The 26,956-nt window shown below is 51.4% G+C and overlaps 1 protein-coding gene and 2 long non-coding RNA genes across 5 annotated transcripts; all 3 read left to right on the forward strand.

Moving 5' to 3' along the window:
- The first annotated feature begins 1,561 nt into the window (after positions 1-1,561).
- On the forward strand, positions 1,562-6,404 carry Spry1 (sprouty RTK signaling antagonist 1). 3 transcript variants are annotated; one of them, XR_007350822.1, is made up of 2 exons: positions 1,562-1,743; positions 2,378-2,515. XR_007350822.1 is itself a non-coding variant. In XM_048812027.1 (2 exons), the coding sequence occupies exon 2, from the start codon at positions 4,339-4,341 to the stop codon at positions 5,302-5,304; it is 966 nt and encodes a 321-aa protein (XP_048667984.1). In that variant the 5' UTR covers positions 1,572-1,743; positions 4,284-4,338; the 3' UTR covers positions 5,305-6,404. The 3 variants fall into 3 exon arrangements, 2 of the variants coding, with proteins under 2 accessions (XP_048667984.1, XP_048667985.1); XM_048812027.1 differs by lacking the exon at positions 2,378-2,515 and adding an exon at positions 4,284-6,404 and having other exon boundaries at positions 1,572-1,743; XM_048812028.1 differs by lacking the exons at positions 1,562-1,743; positions 2,378-2,515 and adding exons at positions 2,810-3,009; positions 4,284-6,404.
- Positions 6,405-9,495: 3,091 nt separating this feature from the next.
- Positions 9,496-13,902, forward strand: LOC125619334. Its single transcript, XR_007350823.1, has 2 exons — positions 9,496-11,163; positions 13,155-13,902. It is a non-coding gene; the product is annotated as an uncharacterized LOC125619334 (long non-coding RNA).
- Positions 13,903-16,661: 2,759 nt separating this feature from the next.
- Positions 16,662-26,425, forward strand: LOC125619441. The gene is made up of 3 exons (XR_007351004.1): positions 16,662-17,109; positions 24,742-24,842; positions 25,612-26,425. It is a non-coding gene; the product is annotated as an uncharacterized LOC125619441 (long non-coding RNA).
- The last annotated feature ends 531 nt before the right edge of the window (positions 26,426-26,956 follow it).

Below are 26,956 nucleotides of genomic sequence, written 5' to 3' on the forward strand. Positions count from 1 at the left end.
TGGAATTAGAATGTTTGGTGCTCCCTCTGCTGATTTTATCATATTGGTGAACTCACCCTCTCCTCCTGTTCACACATCCGACAGTCCCAGAGTTTAAACTTGTTGCTCACTATGGTGAGAGGTGAGAAGACAATTTCAAAGAACCAAATAAGATACTCATGGGATGTTCTATTTCTGATTTGAATCTTCAAATCCATTCACAAGAATTCCCCAAATCAGATGAAATCTATGAGAAAGGCAAAATATATACAATAAAATCAATTTTATCTTTTAGACTATTTTAGTACCATTCAGAGCATTAAGGGTGCCTATGTAGCTCATGGGCTCATTCTTGTTCTATTATTTTCTAGTGATTTTTGCTGGTGTCCTCAGCAATGCCCTGGGTTCCTTAGAAGCAATTCTAAACATGACTTTAATTTTTGAAAGTGTTCAAGCATTTGAAAGTTCAGTATTGGGTGGGGGTGGAGTTTCAACAGAATCACTTGCTATTATAAAGGATATTTTTAAAAATTACTTTGAACTGGAAATATCCATACTGAAATCTACATATGATTTAGATTCTTGAATTTTGTTTTTGTTTGCTTTCCAAATGGACTTTGTTATTCCTGATACATGCTACCTGGGAAAATATTTCTTTTTTACCTTGTTTTAGGGTTTTAAAAGCTTTTATCTTTAAAAGTTTTTAAAACCTTAAATTTAAAATCTTAAATTTCATCTACAGTTATCTTTATGCAGCATGAACTTCATAGTTTTGATAATATCCAAAATCCCAGTTTGTAAAAAAGCAAAAAGCAAGTTTCCTACTTACATATTTTTTTTTCAGTGACACATCATAGGGTTAAGAATTATTAAATCTGTGAATTGTTTCTATTTTAATTAATTGCCTTTTAACTGATTTTTAAAATCAGTTAAAAATAGGGTTTTTTCTCAAAATTATTCAAATATATTACAAAACAGAAAGAATTTGGGATTTTTGTTTTCATGTGATTGACTTTTGGGAAATAGTATCACAATCCAAGATAGAGCAGTTATTTTAAAACTCACAACAGATTTCCCCCCTGGTGAACATATGGTTATGGTATATTTGCCAAAAGGAGCACTACTTTCTGAAACTTCAGATTTCACTTACTCTCAACTTTGATTTAGACAGGAATTGTAATGTTAAATTATTATTTTTGAAATATCAATACACATTTTCCCTCTAGTTGTTCAAAGGGATGGCTTGACATACAGCGTTTTTCATTTTTTTTTAAAAAATCTTATTTTACAATCATTTACTAATTCAACTTCAAGGGTGGAATTCACCAATCCTTTTAAATTAGCGATGGGTAACTAGAGATTGATAGCTAAATTTGAATGTGTTCCTTCACGACAAATTTATTTGCAGGATTTTTTAGAGGCAATCCCCAATTTTTAGAGGATGTTTATTACACGAGTCTATAAGTTTACGTTTCCAAGTTGGTACACACAAACCAAGAGCCAACGGAAACAGGAGGAAATCCTGTTCCAGGTTTTCGGGCAGCTGGTGTGATTGACACATGATATCACTGGGGGCGTGTCTTGGAGTGGAGGTGGAGGTGGCCGCGAGGAGCTGAAATGCTGCAGAGCAGGAGTGGGATCGCTCTGTAAGGCACACAGTGGCTTGCGGAGCGATAGCAGCGGACCCAGCTCCCTGCCCCGGATAAGGAACAGCTGCAGTCGCTGCAAATGTGCGTGAAAAGCAATTTCCAATCTTTGCATTAGGTAAGAACTGTTTCCTTTCTTTCCTTCGTAGACATTTTAGGAAAGATAAGGTGAGAAATGTCGGTTTTTGCAAGGAAGAGAACATTTCTTTGAACTTGCTCTAGAGCTGAGTACTGGCTGCATTTCAAAACACCGGCAGCGTTCCCACTACTGAACGCTCTTAAAAGTCTACCGCTAAAAGAAAAAGCAGGGTCCCTTTCACTTCCCCCCTTAACCGAACAGCAACAAGTTTAACCTCTGGGACTGTCGATGTGTGAAACAGGCCGTTTGTACCGAAGAGGGGCTGGACCAAACGTGGGTCTCTTTAGGCATTGTTGGCGACCGAGTCCGAGCGAAGCCGGGTTCAAACCTGCGTTTCTTTCTGCGTGCCGAGTCCCTGCGCGCACAGGCGCTGCTTGACGTTGGTTGAACTCCTGGGCATTCCAAGGGGCAAAAGCACTTCAGCAAAACGTGCACGGCTGCATGTTACCGGGCTCGCTGCTGACACGCGACTGCGCCGGCCTGTCAATCACCGGGCGCGGGCACATGGCTGGGCTGCGGGCGCGGGCAAGCTAGCCGGCGGCGGGCGCGCGGCGCGTCCCAGGGCCCGGAGAGAAGGGAGACTGACGTGTTTCTCTGTGATCATCTGTGGCAGGCGTTTCGCCGTGGAACCGGAGGGGCGGAGGACTGGAAGTGAGCGCTGCCCAGGAGAGGCTGACTTGCCGGGACCGCGGCTCCCGGGACGCGGCGCCCACTGCCCAGCGTGCGGGATCGGCGGAGCGCCTCGGCCTGCGCGGGGACCAGGACGACGTCCGTCCACCTCGCCCTGAGAAGGACCCCGAACTTCGCTCCTTTCGCCCCCCAGAGGCGGGTGGGAGCCCCTCCCCCACCGGCCTCGGCCCGCCGAGCCCGCGACGTGGATCCACTCGTCCGGAGCCGCCCCTGCCTGCCTGCCCCGCGGGGAGCGGAGGGAGCCGCGCGGCGCCCGGCGCGCACGCCTCCCCGCCGCGCGCCAGCTCGCGTTCCCGAGGCTCGGAGAGCGCGAGCGAAGGGACTTCCTCAGNCCCTTGGCCCGCGGCGTGGGTCGGCCCCAGCCCCGGGGACCTGCGCTGGGGTGCGGGTCGCGCCGCGCGGGGCCTTGCGGGCAGTCGGTTCTTAAAGCGCCCCTTGCCTGGGGAGGGCCGGGCCTCGGCGCGTCTGGTGGGCCGGAGTAAGAGCCGGTCTTAACAGCCCTTAAGGACTCGACCAAACCCCGCGTGGTGACTGTTTCTCGCCGCGTGCAGGAAGGTAAAAGTAGTGGGCGCTGGAGAAGTGAACCTGGAGGAGAGTCCAGGGACGCTCAGTGCTGGAGAGGTGAACCTGGAGGAGAGTCCAGGACGCTCAGTGCAGGCGCTTGGTTCCGCTTTATTCCTTAAGATGGGGTTTGGGGCATAGGGCAGTAGTGATAAGGGGCATTTTCCCCTTTCGGTTTGATTTGGATTGCATCTGTAGACTTTGCAGAGAATATGTGTGAAATATAGTTTGCCATTGACTGGAAATGGGAACGTTTTTATATCTGGTAGTTTGTTTTATGAAGATTACATCACAACTTAGAAATATGTCACTGTGAGCCTGGAAACACAAATGCCTATTTTGATCAGGATATTAGTATACTTATTACAAGAAGCACAACGACTCAGAGTTGGCAGTGCTTTAAAGATCAAGGTCTGTCATATAAACACATATTTTTAAATTAAAGGAAATTGGGGTAATATTTTAATTACTCAGGATTTCCCCACCCTGCTTGAAAGCCTGTCGCTTCTGCATAAAAGTTATCTTGTTATGTGACTGAGCTCTTGTTGAAGCTTTTAAAGAAGTCGGATGTGAATACTCTGTTACAGTAGTGACAGAATGGTGTGTGTGTGTTAGTGACTGTTAACACACCAAGAACTCTTGTGCTTCTTATCCTTTATTGTGCATCTCACAGATCAGTAATGAGGTAGCCTTTGATTTCTGATTTCCACTAAGCATGACCGCTTATTCCGATATTCCATTTTAGTTTGGAATAGCTTGAGCTTTTTGGAAAATGCTTTCCTTAATTTCCTTTAATCTAAAGCATGTAATAGCATACAGCCAACAAAAGGCCTGGGCACCCATGTCATTCTTGATTTTTAAGATGTAGTAGACATTTCCTTTATGCAAACCACCAGTGAACTGACACTCAGCTTTCTCTAGACGAGAGCTCTCCCAGAGTTTGTGCCCAGTATTCTACACCAAGGCAAATTTCATTTTAATTTTTGTTAGATACACAAACAGGAAGACATTACTTCCTCTTGACTCTGCTTTTTTAAAGCTGGAAAAACGTCTGATTTTTATAGCATGGGGTCTCTTGCTTATATTCCCCTATGATGTGTCCATAGCCTCTCGGAATTGGATGCTGGTCAGGACCCCAGCATTATTGTATAAGGAGACCATTACCAGGTGGTTTAGGCACTTTGTGACTTGACAGGACCTCCCTCCCCCAACAAACGCTTCCTGTCGTTTATTTTCTCTTTTTCCTTAATTTTCCATTTCTTTTCTAGGACTTCAGATGCATGCCAGGTTTCCGCTGACTGCAACAATCCAAGGTCCCCACACATGGAGCCCCCAAATCAGCATGGCAGTGGAATTTCGTTAGTTGTGACCCAGCAGCCTTCTTTGGATGGCCGTCAGAGGACAGACAATGAGAGAGAGATTCCGCCTGCTGTTATTTTGTCCCTAGACCAGATCAAGGCCATCAGAGGCAGCAATGAGTACACAGAAGGGCCTTCGGTGGTGAAGAGACCTGCTCCTCGGACAGCACCCAGACCAGAAAAGCAGGAGAGGACGCACGAAATCATACCAGTCAATGTGAATAATGGCTACGACCAGAGACCCTCCAGCCACCTGGGCCCCGCGGGACCCCTGAGCAGTGCCCGGGGCCCCGTTCTGAGCAGGTCCACCAGCACTGGCAGTGCAGCCAGCTCTGGCAGCAGCAGCAGCAGCAGCGCCTCCTCGGAGCAGGGGCTGTTGGGACGCTCCCCGCCAACCAGGCCTGGCCCTGCTCAGAGGTCCGAGAGGGCGGTCCGGACCCAGCCCAAACAACTGACTGTGGATGACCTGAAGGGTTCCTCGAAAGAGGACCCGGCCCAGCACAAGTTCATCTGCGAGCGGTGCCGGAAGTGCAAGTGCGGGGAGTGCACGGCGCCCCGGACCCTGCCCTCCTGCCTGGCGTGCAACCGGCAGTGCCTGTGCTCCGCGGAGAGCATGGTGGAGTACGGGACCTGCATGTGCCTGGTCAAGGGCCTCTTCTACCACTGCTCCAATGACGACGAGGGGGATTCTTGCTCAGACCACCCGTGCTCCTGCTCACAGTCACACTGCTGCTCCAGGTACCTGTGCATGGGAGCCATGTCGCTGTTCCTGCCCTGCCTGCTGTGTTACCCTCCCGCCAAGGGGTGCCTGAAGCTCTGCCGGGGGTGTTACGACTGGGTGCACCGCCCGGGGTGCAGGTGCAAGCACTCCAACACTGTCTACTGTAAGCTGGACAGCTGCACCTCCCGGGCCCAGGGCAAGCCCTCCTGATCTATGGAGGGCCCTGCACCTCCTGGACCTTGGCTCTCCAGCTGTGGCTGTAGAGGAAGATCCTGTCGGATGCTGAGCTTCTTTTCTTTGAGGTTTCCCTGCTTCCTGCCTTCTGCTCCCCATCCCAAGGTCTGACTCATGGAGTTTACGTTTCTATTGTGGGTGATCTTCAGTGACAGGAGACGGAGACTGCGCGGACTCCCACCGATGGCAAGAGCCGAGGGCTTCTGGGTAGCCTTTTTCTTCTACAAGTGGCCCTCCAAAGTGGTGCTCCCACACACCCCCAGACTGCAGTGGCCCAGGCTGTCTTTGACTGGCTTCTGTGGGAGCCAGGAGATTGGTTCTGGAGGAGGCAGCTGTCAGGCTGCTGAAGAAGCCGTGTCTCCAGTCTGTCTGCAGTCAGGGGCACCGTGCGTCCTAGCATGGGACCCTGAGTAGAAGGGAGGAGCCAGTTTTGCCATGACCTGAAAGTTCCCTTTAACCACTGCCCCTCTGCTCCTTGGTTCCCTCCCTCGGTCGGGGGTGTTTCCTCCTTTCTGTGGTTTTGGGTTTGCTCCACAGCATGGAGATCCGTCCTGTACTGCCCCATTCCTGCTCCAGCCTCCTGTCTGGAGGGCTCAGCGCCTCCCCCACGCCCATGCTCGTCACCAAATCTCTGTTACTGACAGGGGCTCTTGGTGACAGGCTGATTGCTGGCCCGTCTCTGGGTGTTAAAGAGCTGAGCTGCCTGGAGTGGTCTTGGCTCCTGCGTGGTTGCTTCTTTTGGCCCCTCGGGTAGTTAGCAGCTGGGTGATTCTAATCTTTTCTGTGTTTTCATTGCCTTAACCACAAACTGTGGTGCTTTTTGTATATTTTATGTATAAATCACAAAGTTGAATTCTGACTATTTTTAAGACAAAAGTTTGTTAAACTTTTTTATTGTAAAGAATATTTATTATGCGAATCTCTATTATTTTATGATATTTATTGCAAAAGACTGTTGAAATGTACTCCTGTCTGAATATAACAAAATATCAATACTTAATGGAAAAAAATAAAGTGACACGAAGAAAGTACATATGTTAACTACAATGCAGAAAATATATTAATTAATAACTGTCTCTCGATGCCTTCATTTTTTAGCCTATACTGTTATGGTGCTTTTATTATTTGCTTTGATTCTTTTTCACATATATTCATTTTACTTCTTTCCCTTGAGCTATTGAATCTGGATGCAGGTGACCTCAAATTATAAGCTTGATGTTTCCTGCAAAGTACATCAGTCAAAATCTTGTAATGCAAGTTCTGTTTCAGCAAGTGCACAAATGAATCACTTTATTAAGTAAAAATTTTTTTGTAATATTAATAGTACCTCCCTACCTTGGCTATTTTGTAAGTGTGAGGTTTTGTGTAGTCATAGTTTCATGAGACGGGGCACTTCTGTGTGTTTTTAAAGTTTATCTTACCTGTCTTGGGTTATTCAGAAATTCGTCAGCAAGACTTAAGGAATCTAGTTCAGTGGACACCCTAGAACCCTGGTACTGTCACTTTACAAAGCACTTAGAAGTTGGAGAGCACCAAAGGAATAATTCACACGGTCAGATGTCTTGAAAACTTTTCTGTTTCCTTTAATAAGTCTTCAATGTGACCTGTTCAGATTGTACTTTATGTGTCATGGAGTAAGAAATCTGGGCCTAAAACTCCACATAGATAAAGTAAATATTCTGATGCCTTCTGGCTTTTAGTCTGATTAAAACCACTGGCACCCGACTAGCCTGCCAGGAGTCCACGCTGAGCCTCCTGGGTCTGATGAAATTCTTGATCACGTGAGTCCCCACTCTCAGTCCCACCTTTTCCCTGTGGCTAAACAATATCGTCCGTGATTGTCTGCATTTGAGAATTAGATGCTGACACAATCTGAACCCACATGACCAAAGCCCTTGTCCAGGTGGTGTCTGGTGGTCACTGACGGATGTGCTGCTGCTTAGGAGTGTGTGCTCCACTGACAGGCCTTGGCTTTGTGGGTACAGACAGTGCAATTGGTAGAAACTTGCCTTCAAGCTTCTCCATCAAGCCATGACCCTATCAGTTGGTAATGTGACATCTATCAAATATTTCCTCTGTGCTGCAAGCAGAACATTTCAAAATGAATACTCGTGTTGCAGAGCTGCTTTGCCATCTCTGCTGTTTCAGAATGTGGGCTTAATTTTCCGTTCACATCTTGTGACGTCATCGTGGGCTCAGTGCTCACAGTATTTCCTTCAGATTTGGCTCCTAATGAAGTATATAAACGGCCTCCCTCAAAATGCGATGTGGTTTTGGTGTTATTATTCAGACACTGGTGTAGTTAGGAGCTGGTGTAAGAGCTGTGTGTCTCCGTCATAACCAGGCTAAGAGCGGCACGTGCTGTGACCTCGGAAAGGGAGCTGTGCTGCAGGCTGCAGCTTCTGGCTGGGTGAGCTCATGGGGTTCAGAGGTGGTTGCTGCCCCAGGGCTCAGCGTGGACTCCTGGCAGGCTAGTCGGATGCCAGAGCATGAACGCCTGACTCCAGACTCCTCCTTGTTTAGACCTGGGGTGTCGGGCGTGTCCCGAGAGCTGAGTCCTGCTCTGAACCTGCTACCGGCCATTGCTCCAAAGTGCTCAGGCTTTGAGAGGGCCAGGCTCTCTGGCCGTGCCTCTGCCCCCACTGGGGCTGCTAGATGAAGAGTGACACATGGAGCATCTGGGTGGCCTTCTTACTCCAGTTGCTCCTTCGCAGCTCCTGCCGCCCGACAGTGATGTTTTGGATAAGTGGTGCTATTCCAGTGTGTTTCCTTACTACTGGTGACTTTTCATTTTGAAGAAGCCTTACTTATGTAGATAATCTAATTGTGAATGAGACCGGAACAGTATTTCTCTAGTTGGGTAGTTGCCAGATAACAGAGTTTATAAAATGTGACCTAGCAGGAAACTGGAATGTGACACAGTGGACGTGTTTGTTTTGTGACGTGCTGAGATGAATCTTTAAATAGAATCTGTTACAATTATCTCATGGTTTTCAAAATGCAAATCATACAACTTTCCAGTTTCTACCTAAAGACAAAACCCCCAAATGGTGGTCTTTAAAGTGAAAACTTTACCCTCAAATTGATGATGAACCAAACTAAGAGGATTCATTTCCAGAGGATTGGAAGAATTGAAATGACTTCCTCTTCCTAAATCTTTCCTTTTCTTAATAGAGTCCTACGTTTCATGGCCGACTTTATGTATAGCTTTTTATACACAAATACAATCCCCTTTTGAAGAGTATTGAAATATTGAATCCAACAGAAAAGAGTGGGCAGCCAGTTCTCTTCCGTCCTCCCGAGAGCTGGGTGTGGTCAGTGGCGGTGCCTGGCCCAGCGGGCTCCAGGCCCAGCTCTGAAAACAAATGCGACCCAATCCCCGGGGGGTTTTGTTTTTGTTTTTGTCTAATTGGAAGAGTCAGGTGTTTGAAAACAAAACTCAAAATTCTCTTGCCCACTTGATAGAAGCCTGTTTTCCTCACTATTCCACTGATGAGATGATCCCACAGCCGCGTGCTCGCCCGACAGGTGCTGGCTCTGCTCACTTTCACTGAGAATGCTGCCGAGCCATCTTGCTGTCCTTATCCAGGGCCTTCTAGGCGTGCTGTTCTCCGTGTTGCACAATCTGGAGCTAGAGACACCTCGGAGGGTGCCTTCGTGTTCCTCGGCTGTGTATGAAAGCAGATAGGTCGTTCATTCACAAGCCTGGGGAAAATCCACAGGGGAGGGGGCTAGTATCTTTTCAATACTTTCAAAAAGTTTTTTGGGTGATTTTATCAGGCAATTTTGGAATGGATTCATTCAGTCCGATACCTTCCTTTGGAGAATGTGAAACAAAGGCACTGCCCGAGAAGACAGGGCCAGGCTCCTCCACCTGACGCAGGCCCCCCCCCTCCCCCGCAGCCAGCAGGCCTCTGCTCAGGGCCTCAGCACGCTGTTCTCCAGCAGGAAACCTCTGATAGTTGGTAATGTTTTGGCTGGAATCCAGACGATGGGGTGTTGCTGTACATGGTTGCACCTAGGTATCCCAAATAAGCCGAAATGACTTCATTGCTGTGATTATCTTTACTGGTGAAAAGTGGCACTTGGTTCGAGGGCTGAGCCTGCCGGCTTCCTCTGTGCAGGCTTGGAGGGAGGGAGGGAGGGAGCACACTGGTGTGAGCCTTCTGTGAAAGGGGCCGTAGCCTGGCCTCTGACTTAAGGCCTCTTGTGACTGGTTCTCGCCATCTTTCGGACTGCTTTAGGGGGATGGTGATTAGAAGTCACTGTTGAGTCTTCATTATGGAAAAGACTGATGTGATCTGTCAGATAATATCACCCTGGATACATCCAAGGGGAGCCTAGAACTGTTGTGAACTGGGCACTTGCGCAGACCATTCTGGAAATGCCATTCTCCAGCAGTCGGAGAGCTTATGGTGGTGAGAGAGTAATAGAATCATGATTTTGCATACAAAGAAACTTAGAGTCTTCTAATCTAGTCTTTCCATTTCAGGGATGAGAAATCCAAATTCAAAGAGGTTACTTGCCTGAAGTCATGATCTAGTTGCCAAAATAAAGTGAACTTTATTAAACAAACCCACAAACAACTTGCTCCACACACACGTGGTAAATGGCCAGAAGGAAAGAGGGGTTGGCTGTGGTGAATGAAGGGTTTTGGTGGTTTTTGAGGGGCAGAGGGATGGGGATACTGGGGTTTGAACCCAGGGGCACTTTGCCACTGAGCTACACCCCCAGCCCTTTTGTGTGTGTGTGGTGCTGAGGATCGAACCCAGGGCCTTATCATGTGCAGCAAGCACACCACCAACTGAGCCCCCCTCCCCTTTTTTAAACATCAGAAACAGGGCCTTACGAAGTTACTCAGGCTGGCCTCCCACTTGCCACCCTCCTGCCTCAGCCTCCCGAGTCACTGGGGTTACAGGGGTGCACCACCGTGCCCAGCGGGGTTGAACAATTTTCAGGTTAATTTACATGTGTGACAGTGGAACAAATCTGTTAAGGGTGAGTTGATGGCAGTCCATGAGAGAAAGAAAAACTTGGTATGCATTTGCCTGGAATTCCTGAGCCCTGAGTCCAATCCCTAGCACACCAAAAATAAAAATAAAAAAGGAAAGAAAGAAAGATAACCAGGAGTACTTTGAGAAAACCGAGTTCCAGCTGGCCGCATGGTTCTCAGCCTAAGCTGTTCTGCACATTAAGATCAGCTGAGGGTAAGGATGCCCCCAGGAGCTCAGGCAGCTCAGCCAGAGCCTCTGGTGACTTGTGCAGCAAATGGCTGGCTTCTGGGGGTGAACCCTTGGAGCAGGGCACAGTGTGTGGACGTCCTGGAGTTCAAGGGAGGCTAGTGATGACCTGTGGCCAGGCTGAGGTGCAGGGGTCTGCAGTGTGGGCCCCATAGGGAAGGAGTGGAACTCAGAGCAGGGCAGCAGGAGGACCTCCGGCCGTCCACATGGAGAGGCAGGTGTCTGGGATCTCCTGCTGGAGGAGTTCAAGGTGGAGATTAGCCATCACAGTCAAAAGCTGCGGGGACGCCCAGCTAAACTGGGGGTGGAGTTGGGGTGAGATGTAGCTACCACCCAGGCCAGGAGTGGGGACAGGCAGTGAGGCTATTCCCCTAGGAATCCTGAGGTGACGGGAAGGGGTCAGAGGCAGGTGTTTCCGATAGGAAGCCACAGAGCCCTCGAGAGGCAAGGGCCAGCAGAGAGGGTGGCTGGCTGCAGGAATCCGTCCGGAGGGAGGAGGAAGACCCGGAGCAGCACTGATCTGCAGAGGTCCTTCACCCACAGCAGGAAAGACCACGAGGACCCGAGGCACCTGGTGGACATGCGCCCCACTGGGGTAAGTAGCAGGTGATCCAGAAGGTGGTCAAAGTGCCCGATGCTGGTTTGAGAACAGGACTGGAACTGAGGGGGGGCCTGGGGAGCGGGAGGGCGGAGGAGTGAAGGCCCTTGAGGGGCAGCTGGCTGGGGACGGGAGGCTTGGGGCCTTGGACGCTTGTCAGGTTGTGGGAGGGCCAGGTGGGGCCGGGTAAGTGTTACCTGGGCACAGTAAGAAATGCCCAGTTTCAGGGGGGGGGGGTCAGGAGCTTTGCGGGGTGGTCCGAGTATTTGCCCAAATGAGAACGGGGTGGTATTCCATGAGGGGTGAGATTTGTCCACCAGAGAAAGGAAGCAGGAGGGGAGGCCAGGCCTCTGCGAGCTGAGCGGAGCTGAGGTGAGAGGCCTGGGGAAGGGGAGGAAGGCCAGCGAGGAGGGGAGGGGACGCAGGAGCACGTGTGGGAGAGGTGGTGAGCAGAGGCTGAACAGAGGGGAGCTGGCGCTGATGCGGGAGAGGCCTTCACGTGGCCTTCAGCTCGGGGCCTGTAAATCAAGTCCCTAGGGCTGAGGGGATGTGTCAGGGGGGTCCTGTCCTAAGGAATGAGCTGGGGCAGGAGAGGTTCTGGTGGATGGGATGTGCTCTTTTACAGCACAAAGGGTCTGTTACCAAAATCTGCTGTGGAATCAAGAAAATGGGTTGACCCGTCCATTCACTCAGAATACTGTGCAGGGCCAGGGGCCTCTGACCTCCTGTCCCTCTCAGCTCTGTGCACTCCAGCAAGCCAAGGGAGGGGTCCAAAATCCAGTCCCTCCATGTCAGAGCCTGGAGATGGCAGACCTGCCGTGGGAGCTCTGATGACTTTAATTCCCCAACAGAAGCCCGTTTTATTCTTCTGGGCCACCCAGAATCTGCCCTCTACTCCAAAGGAAGGACAGCAGCTGGGGTCCGACCTCTGCACAGCGGTTCATGCAATTCCCCTTTAGCTCCACCTGCCCGCGGCGAGTTTTGTTTTTGTCCTCTAGTACCCATTACGGAAGAGGAAAAAATATATATAAGAGAAGCAAATGTGACACCTGAGCTTCGTGCTGTCGAGCGCCCGGACCAGTAGCTGTGTATGACAAGAGGGAGGAGCTCAGTGAGGGTCGACCTGCCCGACTGATTCTTAAAAGCCTCACAGTAAGGAAAGACGGAATTCCCGTGTTTGCAGTGGTTTTCATATTGTTTCTAATGTCAAAAATATTGGCAGTTTTGAAAGTTAGAACAGCTCGACTTGTCGACCGTCGGATCGTGGATCCAACAACCACGTGTCCCGTGGTCACGATCCCAGTCTCTGAGTGGCAGTTCATACTTTTGGGCAACATGGAGTGGGGCCCAGCAGACACTCTGGGAGCAGGCAGCCACCAGTCAGGGAAGGCTTTGCAGAGAAGACCAGAGAGGCGCGTCGGGCATCCCAGGAGCGCCCAGCGTCTCTGGAAGCGCCCGGGAGGGAGTGGGGATGGCTGTGGGATGCTGGGAAAATCGCTAGTGGTTTCGACTGCTGGAGCCTGCGTCACTGTGGGGGGACAGGAGAGCTCCATGGAGAGGGAGACTGCCCCGTGAAAAGCCCAGCTGTCCCCCAGGCCACAGGCAGTCCCTGGCAGCACCATCAGGAGGGTGGCAGGACAGACGGGCCTCGGGAGGACTCCTCAGGCAGCACTGCGCGGAGCCGCTGGGCTGGGGGGGTGGACAGTGGAGGCTGGAAGAGGCTGGGGGGGGAGGCGTGTGGATGGCCTGCCGGCCAGCGCTGCCCTCAACAGAGCAGCCTCAGACAAACCGGGCGAAGCCTAGAAGCAGAGCTTCCTCACACAGGCCTCTCCGAGGTGTGCCGAAGTGTCCTTTCTCCTGCCGCCTGACCCCTGCGGCCCCTGGAACAGGGAATGGGCTATGGGTGCCCAGAGGCAAGAGGAAATCGGAGGCTCTGAAAATCAAACCGAAACTAAATGACAGACCTTCCTTGCAACCCCGCTCCCCAGATGCCCGCCCGGCCCCACCCCTCTGAACGGCACAGTCTCGGCCTTTGGCTTCCCTGGGGCTTCGTGGGAACCGCGCTGGCCACGGTGCTTTCCTCTGCCTGTTCGTGAAAGTCAGGAATGACGGTGGTGACCGCGGGACAGGAAGGCGGATGGGAACACGTGGGCCTGCTGATAGGGAACAGGACCCCTGAAGAAGCAGCTGCTGCTCGGAGGCAAACCTGGGGAGCCTTCAGTGACTCCGTTCTGAAGACGTGGAGGCTCAGAGAGGCGAAGTCTTGCTGAAGGCCAAACAGCAGCAGAAAGCAGAGCCAAGGCAACGAGAAACCATGAAGATGTCAAAAGTGCTGGGCTACCCCACGACCTGGGCTGCTCCATGACCTGGGCTTCTCCATGACCTGGGCTTCTCCATGACCTGGATGCTCCATGACCTGGGCTTCTCCATAACCTGGGCTGCTCCATAACCTGGGTGCTCCATAACCTGGGTGCTCCACGACCTGGGCTGCTCCATGACCTGGGCTGCTCCATGACCTGGGTCCTCCATGACCTGGGCGCTCCATGACCTGGGCTACTCTACAACCTGGGTGCTCCATGACCTGGGCGCTCCATGACCTGGGCTGCTCCATGACCTGGATGCTCCATGACCTGGGCGCTCCATGACCTGGGCTACTCCACAACCTGGGCTACTCCATGACCTGAGTGCTCCATGACTTGGGCTGCTCCATGACCTGGGCTACTCTACGACCTGGGTGCTCCATGACCTGAGTGCTCTGTGATCTGGGCTACTCCATGACCTGGGTGCTCCATGACCTGGGTGCTCCATGACCTGGATCTCGGCTGTCCTCAGAGCTGCCAGTCCAGTTACCTTTCCTGAGAAGGGTCCATCATGGCAACAGGCTGATGCAGGCCAATCCAGATTTTTACAGAAACCATACAAACTGAGGTCAAAATAAGATTGGGTTTGGAATTGGTCCTCTTTTCCCCGTCTAGTTTGAAATGTGGCAGAGGGTGCTACGGGAATCAGGCTTTTCTACGTTTTATGGGTGGCTGAGGTCCATGGGAGACTTGCAGAAGCTCTTCTCAGGAGGTGATCCTTAAAGAGCAGTGACAGGTGTTGGGGAAGCTGCTATGGTCTCAGGAGCTCAGTCACGCGGGCTGGTGTGGAAGTCCACCTCTCTCACTGCCTCGCCACAGCGAGGCCAGGTCCCTGTCCTGACCGGGAGTGGCTCTGTGTCCAGGGGAGAGCGTGCCTGGCATGGACTGAAATCTGGCAGATTCTGGAAAGAAGAGAGCAGGCTGTACTCTTGGGAAAAAGAAAAGTCTGCTTGAACTGGCCTTTCTTGAAAGAAACAAGACCCAACATTCTTTCATAAAGCATTTTTTTTTTCAAAAGTATTTGCCCTTGAGCATTCTTTCCTACTTACCCATGCTTATCTTTCAAAACAAACATTTATTCCTTTCCCCACAGAGTGTGAGGGAGTTCCTTTGAGGTTATGCCCTACTAACGTACCCAAGCAGGGACCGCCTCCTCCCCTGGCACCGCAGATGACTAACCCCACCGCAGGCCCGGCCCGGCCTGGAGGGTGGGGGGAGCTGCTCAGATGTTACCTGGGGGGAGATTCTCAAGGGGAAAAAACGCACAACTGTATTTTTGTGTGCAAACACCCGGTCCTTTTGACCCAGTGGAAACTGTGTGTCTGCAGAGGCTGCCCAGCTGAAGAGGTGATTTACCCTTGGAAATACTGTGTCATTTATCATCACCATGTCACGGGCCTGCAGCGGGCCTGCAGGGCAAACACCCACACCGAAAATCAATCTTTTCCAGTGCATCAGCCTGCAGGTCTCTGGGAGGGCCCAGGTCCCTCCCCCTGCCTGCCCTCCTTTCCTGCAGCCGCTCTGCTCTTTACAACCAGTTCCAGGTCAGGCCCTGGCTGACCCCAACCCGCCCTTTCTGCCTCCTGCTTTCCAACCAGTGGGTTTGGTCCCCTCCTGTCCCTGAACACACCTTCAGATTCAGACCAGAGCTGGCCTGTGTCTTTTTAACCCTGTTCACCTGTGGCTGGGTTGAAGCCCACTTCCCTGATTGGGTCATGCCCAAATAATTCCTCCCAGAAATTCTTTAGAGCCTTGTGTAATCTGCGGTTTTTCCTGTTTCCTTCTTAATGCTCTTGCCTGTCTCCCTTCCTAGGCTGTCATTCCTTGAGACGGATCATGTTTCTGAATCATCTGCCTCTCGGTGCTCTGCTCCTAGTAGGCCCTTGTAGACATCCATCAATATTCTTTCCTGAACTTTATGGCATGTGGCTCCTGTTTTCCTGGCCTGAGTGCCATTGGCTGTATCAACTAGGTTTGTATTCGGAGAGGATGTATATCCTGCTTAAAGGCATTTTAGTCTTGCAAATATGAAATAGAGTCATTTTGAACATTGGGTAACTGTCTGATGCCGAGAGTTCTGGGCATACCATTGACCATGTTAAGGTTTCCAGGCGAGGATGATTTTAGGAATCGGCAGAAGGCCTCTGGCCCTGCAGGAAGCAGGCTTGGAGGACCTTGCCTGTCTTACCTGCCACTCAGCTGGTGACACAACTCTCCAGGACATCTTGACTGGATGGGGAGACCCTGGAATATCTGCCCTTCACGTCACTGGCCTTAGTTGTTTGTGGCACAAACCACATGCATTCCCGTTCCTGTGAGGGCCAGAGTCTGACTGGGCCTCCGCCTCTCAGATGCTGATGCTCCTTCTCCGCTGCGTTCTAAATCCTGGTGTGCTCTTCTTGCTGAACTTAGCATAGGCATGAAACCCCTCAAATATCCCTTGTTTCAAATGTGCTTTGCCTCCGAAATATTATTCAATAATATTTATTTATAAATTATATAACAGATACAAGCTATATAATTTAAGTTATACAAATCAAAGCACTATTGTTAATAAATGTTAATAATAAATCTCCCAAATAGCATACAGTTTTCCCTCCTTATTCTGGTGTTAGGCAAATAGTGGGGGTCTTGGACTCTATCCCCCCCTACAATCAGGATGGATGGTTGTACTGAATGTAACGTTTTCTCCATTTCAACATTCTTGTAAATTAAGGAGGAGCCAAATTATTAGCATAGTTTCATAGATAAGGAAGTCAGGATTTCCACACTGACTGGAAACTCGGAGCCAAGTCTCACCCTGGCTCTGCCCTCCTCCTGCTACCTGCCTGATGCTCCTGGTGTGGGGTCCAGGGGTGTCTTTCCGCTCGGCTCCTGGGCCCTGGTGAAAACACCCGGCGACAAGCATCCAGTTGAGAAATCAGCTCCTATGTTCATACTTGAACTTGAGGAGCTCCACTTTGCGTTGTGCTGTGTGTATGGAACACTGTCTGGCCCATTTCTTCTGCATTCTGTCCCTAGGGTTTAGGAGCAGTGCTGTTCACAGGGAATGTGCATCACCCCAGCACACAAACCTCAAGTGGCCTTGGATTTTTATTATTTTATAACTCAGTGAAGCTCTCTGTAGCGAGCAGCTGACCTCTTATTAAATTGTCCCCTTCAGCCCTACCCCTGCTCAGATTATTAAGCAGGAAGGTTCTAATTATATAGTCTCATTCTAGAGGGGACATGGGAAGATGAGGGAAATCTCGAGGAGGCATGTCACTCTCAGGGCCAGGAACTGGAGCCAGGGCTCCAGAACGCTAATTAAAAACTTCTCTTCCGGCAGATTCCTCCTGAGGCCCTCCCTCCCGCGTGCTGGGCGCTGGGTCTCCGCACTGCTCTCTGCAGGAATGCAGGCCTGTTTCTTTGAATAGCTGAGTGCAGATTAGTGGTCTGCCAATTTCCTGTGGCCTTTCAGACCTGCAATTTGAGCCCTGTTTGCTCCGGGCCCTTGCACAATTGGAGACAATGGGTGACTTCTTTCAGGTCTCACTCCAGGGCTCTCAGAATCAGGGGAAGTGGCTAAAGCCCTACTTTACAGGTAATTAACAATAGATAATGTTTGCTCTGCATTTTTTGCAGTCGATAAAAGGCAGCAGAACATATTCAGCACCCGATTTAGACCCTGTGCAGTGGTTTTATGGATACAATAACTGTCTTTGGGTTAGCAGGGTGGCACGGGGGTCAGGCTCACAGATAGGGCTGCATGGGACCTACGGAACAGAAGAGCAACGGGAGGGCAGCCAGGAGAGGGCTGAGGACTGCAGCTCTGTACACCCGTGACTGGGGTGTGGGTGGGGTGGGGTGGGGTCCTGACTGTTTTAGGAGGGGGTTTATTTTCACAGTCTGTTGACCCCCACACAAGGCATTTTTTTGTTTTATAAATTCAGTGTTGAAAGTCACCTGTTTGTGACAACAGAGTCAGCTTAAGAAGTGATTTGCTTTCACATTTGCTTCCTTTGCCACTTTGTGACAAAGTGGGTGTGTGGCCCTGCAGAAGGACTAAGGGATGCAGGACTAAAGGGCCCGGCAGTTATTACATACCTTACATAGCTGCTCAGCCCCACAGAGAAGCCAAAGTGACAGAGGCCTTGTCCTGAAGGAGATTATGGCTTCTCTTTGGGAAAAAGAATCTGAGTGTTAAGGCAGTTTGACATGTGTAAGCAGCTCTCTCTCTCTCTCTCTCCCACTTCCTGAGAACTGAACCCAGGGGTGCTTCACCATTGAGCTACATCCCTCCCTCCTTCTTATCTTTTGAGACAGTGTCCCTAAGTTGTCCAGGCTGGCCTTGACCTTGCAATCCTCCTGCCTCGGCCTCCTGAGCCACTGGGGGACTGCAGGCCGCGCCATGGCATCTAGGAAGCAGGGCTCTTGATCATGGTGTAGCGGCTAGGTCATGTTTGAGGTCCCCAACTAACATATTTTTAGAGGGAATCTAAGTCTAAACCAGAAGGTAGTGGCTTTTTGTTCTAAGCCACTTCTCATCAGCAGCATGAGATGTCACCTTACTCATCCACTCTTGATAGATGGACAGAGAGCAGTTGCCTTCTGGGGAATTGACGTACTATTTAAAACCAGAGCATCTCCTTCCAAGGGCGTCCAGCACACAGGGCTTCAAGTGCAGAGCCCTGTGGAGGGGAAGGAGCCCTGTCCTGCCCTGCTGGGCTCCGGAGCAGCAGCTGCTGATGTCCACTAAGGGCTGCTCAGGAGGGACAAAACCTCCAAACCCTCTTCTGCCCACAAAAGCCACGCGTGCGTGTTGTAGCCCAGTCCTGTTTCCTTCTGTTAGTTTCCTTGTGTGGTCCTGGGGACCCAGCGCCTTGGGGTGCCAGGTGCGCACTCCCCCACTGAGCTGCTGTGCCCCGGCCCCAACAGTTTGGGATAATGTTAGAAAAGTATAAGGATGAAAATAAAAATCACACGTATCCTGCTTATCCATTTCTTGGGACTCTTAACAGTTAATTGAGTATATTCTTTACCTGTCTCTTAGATTCTTTACCTTCTAAAATACAATCAAGGAGTAGAGCACACCTCGGCTTTCTTCTCTCTTTCTTCTCTTTTGTGACTCCCTGAACCTTTAGAACAGAGCCATCCATTCCAAAGTGGATCAGACCAGGTGACCGTTCAGAAAACAGCCCCTCTGCCAAGACCAGGGTGGGCCCTGGTTCCTCTGCTTCCCTCCTTTCCATCCTCAGGAGCTCTGGGCACAGGTGGCGGGGCCGGGAGACCTCAGCTCTTCCTCCCCAGTGTCCTGGTTCTCAGGGGGGCGGTATCGGAGGGAAACTCGGGAGTAAAGAGAACTTAGAAGGTCCCAACTGCAGGACACTGTAAAGCTCTGTGGCAAGGACTCGTGCCTTCTACTAAAAAGAGATTACAGCAAGATAAATCCACAGAGAAAAGACTTAAAAAAAAAAAAAGGGACCCTTGTTTTTGCTGTGAAACCAGGTGGTCGTCTGCCCAGGCCGGCTGGCTGGGCAAAATAACCCGGGGGGGGGGGGGGTGACGAGCAACTTGTGTGCATTGATACAGCAGGAGTGGGAGCCGTTTATTGCAGGACAACAGAGGTATTTATACATTCCACACAGCTTATCTAATTAGCATAAACTAGATACAGTAGTCAACCAATCAGGAATCTCCACACTCAATGGCTCGCTGGCGTCACTTCACAAACCACTCCCTCTGGCATTTTGCCAGGCGCCATCCCAACTTGTTTACAGACCCTAACAGTCGTCCCTCCTTCAAGTCCCATGCTCACACTCCCCTTGAGAACTTGTTCTCTGGAGACCAGTGCCCACCATCTGACCCACGGTGGCTGGCGTGGGATTACGTGACCAACTTTATCATCAGCATGTGTTTCCGGGTGTACAGGAAACGACTGACTAAAGCATCTGTTTAAAACAGGACTCACGTTTAGATAGGGAGCTGTGTGTTTGAAATGTAAAGGCTCAGAGAAATAAATATTCTGTGTTCCAAGTGCCCCACGGGCTGCGATGGGCTAGGACCAGCTACACGCGTGTCCACGTGCTCATCAAGATGAAATGAAGCTGGTGGCTGCGATGCTGGTGGAGTGTGCGGATTCCATCAGCCTTTGGTCCGCAGAGGAAACGAGCCTTGTGGTTGTAGGCAGGCCCCGTCTTCAGGGTCATCCTGCTCAGATGGGAACCATGACGTTGCTCATCTTTTCCAATCAGAGAGCCCCCTCGCTGCCCCAGCCCATGGGCCTAGGAAGAAGTGACGAGCCCATTTCAATTTCATTTAGCTAACCTTTTACTCCTAGATAGGTAGGTGTTCTGCCCCAAGTTAAGGTATTTTAAAGCAGCCATGAGCTCACTAGATGCCTCTGTTCTGAACAGAGTGCTTTTGACCGTCTGGCAGACGCGACATCATGGCTTCCTGTTCCATACTTGAACGCAGCAGCTGGGCAGACTGTCCGTCTGTGGCCGAGGCTCTAGGGACAAGAAGCCCCTGACCCGAGCTTCAGGAGCTTGGTGGCCTGAGCTGTGAAAGGATCAAACCCAATGCTGATGAGCCCATAGAGCCTCCGCTCACCACCCCCAAGTGATGGAAAGATGGAGACCATCATTTCCCCTGTCCCTCGGGAGGGCCCCCAGGGTTTTACGGATCTTCCTTCCCCATCACAACCAGCCTAGCGCTGGCATCTTGGCAAAACTGTGTTTCGTCTTCTCGGTGGAGAAAGGGAAACTGAAGGCCGCGTGGAGCTGCAAGGCCCTGCAGACCACCTGCCGCCAGAGCCCAGCGCTGAGGCCCAGGGACCAGGGCGTTCACCTTGTGGCAAACGGAAACAATCCCGACTCTCTCCTTCCATCCCTGGTGGAAGCAAACGAAAGAGGAAAGAAACAGAGACGGACCTCGGCGGCCAGCGATGCTCTGTGGAGCAGGGGAGGGCCACATTTTCAAGAGGAAAATGGCGACTGGCTACAGAGTTTTCTAGGGTTCAGCAGGGACGGGCCGTGGGCAGAGCTGGCCAGATGGAGGCCGACCTGCGGTGGGCAGGGGACGTTGGCAGATAAAGGGAAACCGCGAGAGCCGGTCCCCAGCCTCCTTTCCCCAGGGTTTGAGTTCGACCTCTTCACCCGAGGAACTAAGGCAGAATCCGCCAGCGCCCGTGGCCCGCAGACTCATCCCTCAAACAGGACATTCCCCACAGAGGCCCTTCTGGAAGTCCCGTACACCAGGATCAAGAGTCACACTCGGCTTTCTGAGAGGACACCTCTTAGATCAAGGTGGTGACTTACAATAGCTTTTACAGACGGGAAAGTAGCGATTTTAAATATCTGAGCAGCTCAACAACAATGCTGCCTGAACCCAACCTCCATGAGCCCCACCGAGGAGGCAGGAGGCTGACCTCGGCACCGAGGCCACACTTGTGAGGCAGGCGTGGCAGGCAGAGCCTCTGAGGCCAGGTGGTGGCAAGGCTGTGGGGACTTCAGACTTCATCGGCCTCTTCCTTGTGTGGGCAAAAGAACGGCCTTTCTCTTTTTGACCTTCATATTTTCTGCCCCGGTTTCCTCTGCCTCCCGGTCGGTTGCTGTCCCTTCCGAGGGCCTTATTTCCTAAGAGACTCGGGCTAGTCACCCTTTCGTACAGGAACCCGGGTCCCACAGCCTTCAGCTGGGGCCCCTCCATTTCAGTTCTTGCTGCCCACACCCCGTATTCTGGCCCTCTGCTGCTCTGTGGGGGGGGGTCCTCGGGGAGCATGGCTGCAGTTGCTCCTGCACTCTCATCCCTGACTCTGTCTGGAGGCCGGCCAGCCTCTGCTGTGCCTGCTCACTCCCAGGTAACTCATTTTCCTCACCGTTCTCCTTTCTCCAGAGGACAGCATGCCCTCTCCTCATCCTTCACGCACCCCACAGCTCACCACCTGCTGAGGTTCCCTTGCCTGGGGCCTGGGTCAGTAATGCCACAGCCTAGGAGGTGAGTCCACAGTCCTTCTGGTAGCCGAGGAGACTCCAGCCCTGGGGGTCCATCTCCACGGGAGACAGGGACAGGGAGCCCAGGCCACCCGAGGGCTTTCTGTGACTCCACCCTGCACAGGTGGTCAGTAGGCGCTGGCCGGGGCTTGCAACCTAGCTCTGGCTCTGGGCGGTGCCCGGGCTTGCACTGCAGGGAAGACACAGATGCACCTTAACTCCGCACAGCCTGGTTCCCCTCCTGCTGGCTCCCTCTAGGCCACTCGGGACCACTCACATGCTCTGCAGGACAGCAAGCGAGGGGGCCAACTCACTTGTAAAATGTCCCCTTAGCCTGGGTGTGCAGGGCCCTCTCTCCTGCCTTCAGATGGATTCCTCATTCACTGTGACATGCTGACAAAGTTCCTGTGCAAGACCGGCACCCCGTGGTGAAGGGCAGAGTCACGAATGTCCTGTCCATTCCCACACAGAGCTGATGTTCTCCAGGGACACAGATGTCACCTCAGGTGATGATGGCAGGCACTAGGCAGCTCTGTGTGCTGCAGAGGCAAGTTGGCCAGGCAGGTACTTCCTCAGAAGGGCAGTGCTTTCTCCCGCCTGTGTTGACGTTGGGACATGGGGAAAGTGTGTCACTGTGTCCTCATGGAAGTCATCGGGCCCCACCCTTCCTTTTCCACTGGCATATTCCTAGGGGCAGCAAGCCCTGCTAATTTTCCCATGTCCTGACATGTGAACGTTGTCCCTTGCCACCTCTGTATTCTTCGGAAGGGGGCTTTCTCTGGGTGGGCTGCTTCCCTCCCTACCCTGGGTTAACCCCGCCCTCCCCCGACTTTGTGAACCTTCTTTCTCCAGGGACCCCCAGTCCTCCGCTGTCACAGTGGAAGTTACTGATGTATTTTTATGGTTAACGGGGGCCACATACGGGGGTCTGCTGTGTTCGTGAAGACTTTCTGGAAGACCGTACTCGGCTGTTGATGTCACTTTCTGCCCGTGGACTGACGGCATACCACTTTTGGTCAGTCCCTTGTGACTGCCGTGTCCAGGGTATCATCCTACCGCCTCCTGCCCATGCGTGGTGGCCGCACCTTTGGGATTTTACATATTGCAACATGTTCTTCCAGGGCGCTATGTTTTCAACCACATGAAAATACCTAAATAGATTTGTTTCTGATTTCTTGGACTTTCCCTTGCACAAATGACAGTTTCCTCCTAGCACTGACGAAGCCCAGCTCTTCCCGACGTGGGAATCTTACTGAGGAGGGGCCTTGCAGGGACATGCAGCACCAGTGCAGAGGGAAGGGCTCCCTGCTCCCAGCCGCCCTGTTCTCCTGTCCAGCCCCGGCCTGCACTGCCCAGTTAGTCACCGCCCACCCCGTGAGGCTCCGTTCCCTAGTAACGGTGGCTGCTTCACCTTGACCACCACCAGCCAGTCGGAAAGCTGGTTTGTCCATAGTGGCTAAAACTGTGCTGGACAAATTTGTCTTCTATCTTTAAATGGGCTTTGCTACTTTTAAAATTTGATTTTCAAACTAACTTAACATCTTACAGCCTCCCCACAACCCGGCAAAAAAAAAAAAAAAAAAAAAAGCCATACAATTTGGATCCAGAATTGCAAACAGACCAACAGTAATGAAAAGACACTGATAACCTCCACCGTTTCCTTCACAAGCCTCTCTGTGAAGGCGGTTAGGTAAGAATTTGATGTCGCAGGGAACCTTGTTCGCTGAATGACATTCCATAAAAATACATCCATCGGCTGCTTTAAAAAAAGTTTCCATGTCCCTGTTCATGGCTAAGGAACTCGTTGTCCTGAGGATCTGGGCGGCTAGTGAAGCCCAGGTGCAGGGTGTGGAAGCTCGGGAGTGGGCGGTGTCTTCAAGGAGTGCAGAAGACCAGAGGTGTGAACCAAAGCCGGTGAGGGGCTGACGTGTCCCCCAGGGAAATGTACAAAGGCCCCACTGGGTGGCCAGGTGCCCCGATCCTCTGGGTGTCATGCCTTCCACGCTCCCAGCTCAGGGTGTGTTGGGGACTGAATGTGTTCATGGCTGCCGTCCCAATCCTCAATGTGACTGTGTTCGAAAATGGGTGTCACGGGGGGAACAGAGGCTAAGGTGTCCTGAGGTCGGGCCACAACCAGTAGGACTGGAATCCTCCTGAGTGTCCTGGCATCTGTCCTGTCTCTTGCTGTCTCTCTGCCCCTCCCTCTCTCGGTCTCTCTGCAGGAGCCCTGGGGACAGGCCAGGAAGGGCTCCCCGCTGCTGGCTCCCTGATCCTGGACCTCAGCAACAGGATGCCTGCGGCTGAGCCTCCCGGTGTGCGGTTTTTGCAGCATCTTTAGCAGAGGAACACAGTGTGGCCCTGGAAGGAGCCGGGGAGGAGGACTCTCCAGGCTTTGCACAGCTAGTCCGCAGCATGGCTGCCCTGGAGGCCGGGTGCAGGTCTTGGTCTTCTGCTCTCCCGGCTGCGGCGCCACCAGTGCTCCACGCCCAGCCCAGACGGAGCGGGTGTGCCCTCTGGCCTTGCAGAGCTGGGATAGTGTCAGCCCTCCAGCCAGCCGAGAACCTCCTTCCCGTGGACGCGCAGCCGCACGTGACTCACCGGTTGCCACGGGGTCACCGCGCTGCGTGCTTCTGCATGGCGGGGACTGAGATGCGAGGACCTTATTTTCCTTCCACATTTTCATCAGTTATTATAGACTCTGAGATGAAGGCAGGAAGAGCCCGCAGTCAGGAGGGCAGGGCTTCAGTGTGGCTAATTCTTTAATCTTTTGAATAATAGATCCAAAGAAATAAGGATAAGAAGGGTATAATAAATCCCTTCCGCTAAGTTTCTTTTAATCTTATAATTTGTTGTGGCTTTTACTATCTTACATTACAAATATTGGCAGTGGGGAATGTGCCCAAGTTTGCCTAACAGGCTGGGGATTTAGCTCCATACGAGGGCTTGCCTGGTGGCCATGGCCCTGGGTCCATCCCAGCCCAAACACAATGAATAAATAGGATTTAGAAAATAAAATAAAAAGGGCTGGGGATGTGGCTCCGTGGTGGAGCACCCCTGGGTTAAACCTCCAGGATCAAAACAACAGCAAAAATAGTCTGAAGCAAAATATATACAAACTTGAAACTAAAATTGTGTTCAATTTGGCAAAATTTAGATAAACTCAAAAATTCCAGAGGGAAAAAATTCATGAAATGATGGATCTTGATACTTTAGACACCACTTCATCTTCTCACCTCGTGCAGGCTGTTGTACCAGAAGACCATTTTCCTGAGGTGGAGCGAGGGAGGAAGGGACGGGGCTTGGCCGCACCCTGAAGCCACCAAGCCTCTTTTTAAAGGACTGGGTGAGTTCTTGGCTGCCCCATGGATGGCGCAGCTCCGCGGGTATGTGGAGCCTCGCTGGGTGGATTTAGGCGGATCAACCCCCCCCCCCATCGCACCAGCCTTGGCGCGGGGTGGAGTGTTAATGGCGAGGTGTTCTCGCTGGTTTCTTCTTTTATGACCTGAGGAAGACGAGTTCCCCATCTCTGGCCTTTCTCACAGGGAGCGCCTGGAGCTGGCAGTCTCCACGCCTGGCCTCCTCTCTGCTTTTGTGCCACCCAGCCCCGGTGACATTTTTTGGTATTTGAGACTGTGAAATAACTAGAGGGCACTCCTCCCAGCTTCTTCTGTGTCGCCCTGAACATTTTGGAAAAGGGCAGAATCGGAATCACCTTGGGGAGAGACTGAGGAAGTCACTAAGTCCAGTGAGAGTCACCTTGCTGACTGCAAGAGACCCCTCTGTTTCCTAGCTACGTGGTCAGCCACTGTGATTAAGAAATCATTACGACATTCTCTGGTCCTGGGGGTTGAAGCCAGGTCCTCGGGCATGCTGGTGGGCACTGGGCCGCCACCCGTTACATCCCCAGTCCTGAGCGGTTCTTCCTCTGGTTGATACTTCCTGAGACTCTCTCCTTGAGAAATTCAGTGACCAATAACTCTCAGGCCAAATAAGTTCACCTTGCAAATATCCTAACAGATTTCTTCTGAATTCCTATATCCTGGTTCCCAAACCTCACAGGTTAAAGCTTAATAATATTCTTTATGATTCATTTTCATAAACTATTTCAACAGCTACATTAAAACCTTCAAATGCCTTATCCATCTTTGATGCCACCACACGGTCTCACACGTCTGGACGCCATATTCTGCACGGCCTGGTGTGGGGCAGAGATTCACTCCCAGCCTTCTTGACCACGTTCCCAGACCCAAAGGAGGACAAGCCCTTGAACATCTATGGTACCTTCTGAGGACTAAGCCAACCCATGTTTTTTTTTTTTTTTCTATAGAATATACCTTGAGAGTCTTATGTTACCCAGAGTCATTAATTATGTAAATTTTCTTTGTTTAGCAATTAGAAACAGGATGAAGGATGATGGGAGAGAGGGGATTTTTTTTTTTTTGAGCAGACAAAATGAGAATACTGAGAAATAACTAATATCAATCCAAAAGATGTCCTCTGCACTGTGGCATGAAGGATCCTTCACTTTAAGCACAAAATTGTTCCCAAGAATATCGCTGTATGATGACATAGTGTGGTATTTTATTTTCATCATAACAATCTTGAATTTAAAGAGATTTGTTTTTATATTCTGACATTAAAATGGCTCTAGATAGAATTTAAGATAAAAATTTTAATTCTTTATGGAGTACATTTGAGTTATTTGAAACATTAGGCTATGCATACTGATTCATGGCAGATTTCCTAAGTGAACTAAGGAATTAACTGATCAGTGTGGAATAATATAAAATGCGTATTTCTTAGGCAAAAATGATCACTTCTTGCTCAGGTACCTCAGGTGACTGTTTATCCTGTAGGTACACCTGGCTCACTGTTTCCTGAGCTTGCGGTGACGGTCACCCTACAGGGTGGCTGCCTGCCACTCTGTCCTCCCCTCTACATGCCCACTTTCCTGGCCTAGCCGCACGGGTTGGCCCAGGGGGTGGCCAAGGATGGTCCCACCAGAATTTTTCCTCAGGGTTTTCCCAACGGGACAGAGGAAGACTCCTTCCCGCTGGTTGTAAAGATGCCAGTGTGGACTCCCAGGCCGTCGTCCCTGGCGGTCAGAGAACCTGCAGCAGCAGTGACAGGCGGGTTAGAGGGAACTAGCCGGAGTTTGCTTCAGTGTGTCCCCAGGTCCTCCACGCCCCGCGGGGTGAGCCCCGTGTCTGGCAGGCTGAGGTCCAACCCAGGCCTCCTGCACCCCGGGCAGTGCCCTACCACCGAGCCACCTCCCCGTCACGGGGCTCCATCTCTTGCCACAGAAGCCCTAGTGAGCCCATTTCCCAGGTTTCAGGCTGTACGTGACTCCTGCTTGTCACCTCGCTGTGGGTGTCACCATCCCTTCCACAGACGGGCAGAGACGGTCACGCAGCCTCACGACCTGGAAACTCACCTTTCTTTTACTTCTTCATTTTT

Source organism: Marmota marmota, unplaced genomic scaffold (genome assembly GCF_001458135.2).
Source record: "Marmota marmota marmota unplaced genomic scaffold, marMar, whole genome shotgun sequence".
Taxonomy (NCBI): Eukaryota; Metazoa; Chordata; class Mammalia; order Rodentia; family Sciuridae; genus Marmota; species Marmota marmota.